This window comes from Opisthorchis viverrini (genome assembly GCF_000715545.1).
Source record: "Opisthorchis viverrini unplaced genomic scaffold opera_v5_5, whole genome shotgun sequence".
In the NCBI taxonomy this organism is placed as follows: Eukaryota; Metazoa; Platyhelminthes; class Trematoda; order Opisthorchiida; family Opisthorchiidae; genus Opisthorchis; species Opisthorchis viverrini.
In genome coordinates this window covers 4,987,922-4,994,291 of record NW_008751661.1, presented here as the reverse complement: position 1 = coordinate 4,994,291, position 6,370 = coordinate 4,987,922, and the positions used below count along the sequence as shown (strand labels likewise).

The 6,370-nt window shown below is 45.4% G+C and overlaps 1 protein-coding gene across 1 annotated transcript in view; it reads left to right on the top strand.

Moving 5' to 3' along the window:
- T265_12583 (hypothetical protein) overlaps nt 1-3,265 on the top strand; it is a gene marked incomplete at both ends in the record, with an annotated part of 44,084 nt that extends 40,819 nt beyond the window's left edge. The window contains 1 exon segment of the mRNA XM_009164407.1: nt 2,452-3,265. Coding sequence (XP_009162671.1) covers nt 2,452-2,730 — 279 coding nt within the window.
- Nucleotides 3,266-6,370: the final 3,105 nt, after the last annotated feature.

Genomic DNA, 6,370 nt, shown 5'->3' with positions numbered 1-6,370 from the left:
TGGCGCTCGTGCATCCAAGCTATTGCCTTCAATGCATAGCTTCTTTTCCACCCCCCCCCGCTTGACAACTCACTGACAGTGCTGGATTTATGCACCAATTTACCAGCTTGCGCGTGCAATGCGCAGCTACTTACCCTCCAATCATCGGTGAACGAAACTGTGGCAGCTACAACCAGTGTACGACCAGTACGCGGTTCTTACAGCTGACAGTGATGATGATGATGACTCACAGAGTCTCTCATACCAGCTTGGTCAATGGTCAGAGGTCCGACGAACGCAGTCTCCTGGCCCTACAGTTTGGGGGTTGGAACATGTGGCGACTCGTTCCGTGGAAATGGTAATGCATCTGCATTTCCCGCCAAACACCGCTGCCTTGCGGTTAGACTTTTGAGCCAAAGACTGATTGAGGACCCTAATCGTCCTCTTATCTACGTCTGGGCGCCCTGGCAATATCCCAGTCCTCGTACAACCATGACATTCACAACCAACAAAGACAATACCGACAGAATAGGGCACCTCGACGGTAATTTCTGTTTCAAAGGGTTGCCACAAGATTGTGCGAAAGTCACCGGGACAGCAGCCTAGTGACCGTAACTGCTGAAGTGCTCCCTCGTATTATCCTACATAGGTTGGTCCATCATCGAGAGAATTCGGCAAGTGGGAATCAGTCCAGGTTGTCCGGGCGGCGTGGATCATATATTCAGTTTGCGACAGCTGCCGAGACGTCGCTGCTCCTTCCGATGACCGACAATGACCGTTCCAGATATCAGACCTGTTTTTGACTCCATTGATAGTCAGAAACTATGGGTATCTGTGGATTATTATTTTTTATAGGGGCTCTATACGCCTCCTTCCATGGGCAAATTCACTTGGATTCACCATATTCACTGGTGTCGCCCTTTTTACTTAACCGTAATCAATACACTGCTTGAGTCTTGTCTACCTTCCTCTAACTCCTTGAGGTTCGAAATACTGCTAGTGTTCGCTCACAGATGTTGAGGACGCTGAGGATATCGCTATTCTTGTATCCATCCCTTTAAAATCTCAATTTATTTCTGCTAGACGGTTCGACATGCGTTTTGCAAGTGGGACGTACAGTATTGCTGCAAGACTTCAATGGGGTCACACCCAAACACCACATTTATAGATGGATTTATCGATGCAGCAGATTATTATTATAGATACGTTCGTCTATCTGAGCAGCTGTATAATTTTCATTGGCTTGATGAAAACGAAACCGCCTTTTAATATAGAAAGCCGGTTCAGCGTTTGCCAGCCTCAGGCATTTGTGGAGCCGACGTGATATCAGCTTCGCTGTCAGTGGTAGGTAATCGTTCCGCTGTAACACCCTTTCGGTGTCTAGCCGCTATGCCACCCGAAGGAAGCACGAGGGCTGGGATAGCGCCAGGTTGCTCAAGCCTAGACAGACGTCGAGGTGCAGAGGTCGGGTTCGAACCACTGACCTTCCGGTCAGTAAATTTGTGCTCTAACCACTGAGCCATCTTTCCCCAGCAGTAGTGTACAATGCTACGATTCGATGTGTCCTATCTTAGGACTGTGAAACGTGGCCGCTGCCTGAAGAATATCTTCGAAGCCTGTATTTGATCGTTGGTATCTCCGACGCATTGGGCGGGTTCGGTGGAAACGTCAGATCAGTGATGGTAAGGTACGTCAGATGGAATGATATTTCTCCTTCCGTAGGTGAGCTTGTCCCACTCCGCAGTTTACGCTAGTTAGACCGTGTGCCTCGTATGCCAAAGGCTATTTGTTAAACAGGGGCGAGATGGCTCAAGTGGTTAGAGCGCGAATTTACTGACCGCAAGGTCCGTGGTTCGAACCCGACCACTGTCTCTCGACTTCCCCTGTCTAGGCTTGGGCAACCTGACAATATCCCAGCCCTCGTGCTTCCTTCGGGTGGCATGGCAGCTTGGCACCGAGAGGGCGCTACAGCTGAACGATTTTTTATTACGATTTGTTAAACAGAGTCCAGTTCGCTCAGCCATGTATCGGATGGAGACCAGCCAGGGATGGTCATTCAGCAAATTGGAAGTGTGACCACTCTCACCAGTCATGTTAGTACCTGCTGTCTCCCCGGATTGGGACTTCGGGGAGAGACAAGCAAGTGGTTATTGACCCTGACATAACTGACCGCCAATGACAGTCCTGCGTCAAAGCTATCTTCCTCACCGCGTAACTCTCTCACTCCCTGCACTACCGGACAAACAACCACTTAATGTGAATGAACTGATTGGGCGATTGCCTCGAACTTGTGTCTCATCCCCTTGTTCTCCACATCCTCGGTGAGCGAAACTGCTGCAGCTGGAACCATTGTACTTCGGTACACAGTTTATAGATGAAAAAGTGACTGACTATTTCATTTCATTTCTTCCAGTTCTAGGGTTACATTCCGATCCTGGTCCGTACTGTCCTCTTTCTCCTTTTACTCAATAGCATCATTTCTCCGGGCCAACGCCACTTTCTTTGAACGGCTCTCCGCCAATAATCGTCTGCAACTCCGTGGTGGCAAATCGCGACCGAGATTCAGGTGAACAAACACGTTCTGTTTTTCCCTCTCCTCCCGCTCATGAAGACTTGGAATCGGACAATCTTGGAGATTATTCGGAATCGAGTGAACCAACCGTACCAACACAGTCAGACTCACTGACTGGAAGCACTGTGCATCATCAGACTCATCACATTAATTCTGAAACAGGAGAAGAAGAAACCTAACTAAACCTCATTTGGTAGGGTAATTTTGAACTTCATTGTGACGATTTTGTGTCGACTTGTGTACGTGTACATTTGGTGGAGATGATGTGTTCTTATCTGAATATATAAACTCATCAGCATCGCAGATTTTCTTATGGCTTTTTTTAGCGCGTTCTTTATCCGTGGGATATCGATTCTTTGAATTTCAGTTTATCGTGTGGATGAACGAAACTGCGGCAGCTACAACTACTGTACGACGAGTACGCGGTTATTACAGCTGACAATGTTTTTGTTATGTGTGTGGATGAAGTTAACGAAAGGTCTTAGGCTTCTAAGTGGTTAATTCTACATACACACGGGCTCTTTCGCTTCCAAACCCTGCCGTTATCTTCTGTGGTATACAAGTGTGTTTGTAAGACTTTCTGATGAATTTAGCCTTTATTTCTCTTCCTCTCGGTACCTTAAAACGGTGGGTATAACTTGGTGCACCTATTCTTAGTTCCTGTTTGACTATACCATGTAAGCACGTTTTCGTGGAATAAACCATTGCCCGCTACCTATAGTCTCACGTCTTATCCGCATTGGAACTGAAGTTGTGACTTATTGCATCACCATGCAACCTAGTCACTGTTCATATCTGACACCAAAGTATTTGACGACGCTGTACGTGGATTTCGTATCTTATATGTATGGCTTCGTCTTAACAAACTCCGGGTCACTTTTCCGTGCACCACCGTTCTTCTATGTTTTAATTGGTCTTCCATGATCAAAGGAAAGGCGTTGAGGGGGTATCTTTGTTCCGTACCTCAGGGAGGTAGTTGAGGAAATTGACCTCTCTGGCTATAGTGAGGTATAAGGTCTCGAATTATTCTGTAGATAAGGCTATTTGAGTTTGACGCTCAAGAAATGGCGGCATACAGATGTTAGTGTTATTCTTGATCACAATTCATCTCCACAGTGGTGATACGCAGGCTAGCATGAATTTCTTTACCTGTCCACTGTCTTCTCCCATAATGCGTTTGTCGCAGTAGATTTTTTTACGGCAATAGGTCGTTGATTTTAATAGTTGTTGATGTCTAGAATGACATGGACATCAGAATTTGTGTAATAGAAGTTCCTGCGGATTCAGCATTCTTAACTATCTCCAGTCACTTCTAAGCAAATGGAAGTCTTGACAAGACACTGGCGAATGTTTGTCGGGACATCCTTCTAAAGTTATAGCGAAAAGGGTATTATGATTGTTCCGCAATAGACAGCTCATTTACCTCTAGTGGATTATTGGAATAGGCTCAACAGATGAGTAATCGAGCTGTGTAGTTTACTTTCCAAAGCGTCACAGTGGTTTGCCACAACACCAAGAAGGACCAATGTGAATTTCTTCGAAATCCAGTAGGGTTTTGAGGTTTTAGCGCAATGGCTCTGAGTGGTTCTGAGCAACATTTTGGTTTCGCAGTTCGTTACAGAATCCTGTGGGTGTTTAAGAATCTATTATTTCTATGGATTCGTTCTCAGCTGTATTACTGAAAACCTACTCAACTGAAGTCGCATAGTGAGAAGGGGATTTCATCAGGCTTCATTTGACCTACTCTGGCTATGTTGTGAAAAGAAGGTGGATGTAGGTTTTGCTGCGTTATACGTAATCACCAGGTTCGCCACTGTTGTTAGTTGGGATGATAATAGCCCCAGAGGCGCCGAACACATTTTATAGTTATTTTCACCATTCATCCTTTTTCTTCTCATGGTGTCCTCTTTTTAGTTTATTTTGACTCCATGCGCACAATATTCCCAATTCAATGAACTAGCGTAGCCCATACTTTCAAATACATAGACACGTGTTGCTTTAAATTCCTCCTCCGTTTGGTTCTCTTGACTAACTTAAGTCTTCGAAGTCTGTGTTCATTTCGAGTCACTTCAGACTTCCCAATCGAACTATACAACAGCTCTTTTTGCTCAATTTCCCGTCAAAACGATACCGGTGATGTCATCCGAACAGTTTTTTGTTCCACCGAAACCACCCATTTCGTATTCTAGTTCATTCGTAATTTGGATGATAGCTGAAGTGCAATCAGCGGTGTAGCGATCTCCTTATTTTGCTATAGGCTGCGAAGGAGAATCACAATATTCTGAAAGAGTAGTATACGACGTCCACTTTCTGAAACCACTTATTGTGGTAAATCTGAAGCTTTTTTGGGTGTATACTCAGTTTCCACATCTCGCTGGAACGGAGATATCTACGTATTCATTCAGGAAAACCATACTGGGTGGTACTGAACGTTTACTTTTTCAAAATCTTCCAGATGAGCCACAGTACACAGAGAAACCTGTAACCTGGCCGAAAATCGGAGCTGAGTAAGAAATTTTTAAATGCTTCATCTGTAGCACCCTTTCTGTACTGAGCTCTTATTCCTTCTGAAGGAAGCACGAGGAGGGTTTCGTTCATGCTGGAAGGTGGTCCTGGTTACAAAGCACTGGAGAAGGATCGAAATGGGTCTGATGCCTGGGGAGACTTGTTTGTGTGGTTGGGTGGGCAGGTGATGCACGGCGTGTATAAAAAGGTACAATAAATCACGTAAGTTGGGGCTTACAGCTCATGCGGCAAGTCTATCGCCAAGCTTGGCAAGCAGACCAACAGCCACCCGGTCAACTACCAATTCATGCAAGCCCTTGAAGGCCATCAGGTTCAATTTATATGGCTGATGATGTTCTAATATACGGTAACAGATCGGAAGAACAGCACAGAAATCTGAGGTAAATATTTGATCATTAATTTGAGCGGCGGATGCGCTTAACGTGGGGGAATGTAGAGCACCATGCCACCTCTGTTGCCTTTTGTGGATGTTTCTTCATAGTTGACGGCTTCCAAGTAGACTCTGAGAAAATCAAGGCAGTAAGTCCGTACCAGCTCCAAAAGATCCTATGCCGTGGCGAGATTAAATTTGAGTCATTTTCTACCACGTCTAACGGATCTCATGAATCCGGTTCGCAAAATGACACGTAAAGGGATTCAATGGTGTTGGAGTGAACGACAAGTTTAAGGCTATAGTAACGGATGCCACTTGTACTTGCATAATACGTCATTCAGTGCAACAGGAGTCAAACAGGCCTGGGCGCAGTGCTTATGCAGCAAGGGGAACCGAGAGCTTATTGGGATCGTAGTCTGACTAAGGCTGTGCACAAGTTGTAAAGGAGATATTCGCTGTAGAATGGTCTCTACTTATTCGTCTGGTAGCAGACTCACTGTGTTTACTGACTCTAAGCCGTCAGTCAACGTAATCACCAAGCTATTGGATAAAATGCAAGAATGTTTGCGGAGAATGTTGACCCGATTTCAGAATTATGACTGAGTTATCCTACTAATCGGAAACGGACTTTTTTGCTGACGCACTGTCTGCAGCATACATTGCGGGTGATGTGCTCCTTTGTTGATTTCACTCGAATAACCGAAGCTGCTATCTCAAAGATCAAGGAAGCAGCGAAGCGCGACCATGTTCTGGAATACCCAGTCGTATTTCTTACAAACGACAGGCCGAAACATGAGACAAATACCAGTTCTTCGTCGAACGGGACGTGCTGTCTAGGAGCGATCACATAGTGATACCAACGGGTTTGAGACGAAACCTGCTGGATTACATGTAGCACATTCCTGTGCCAACAACCAACA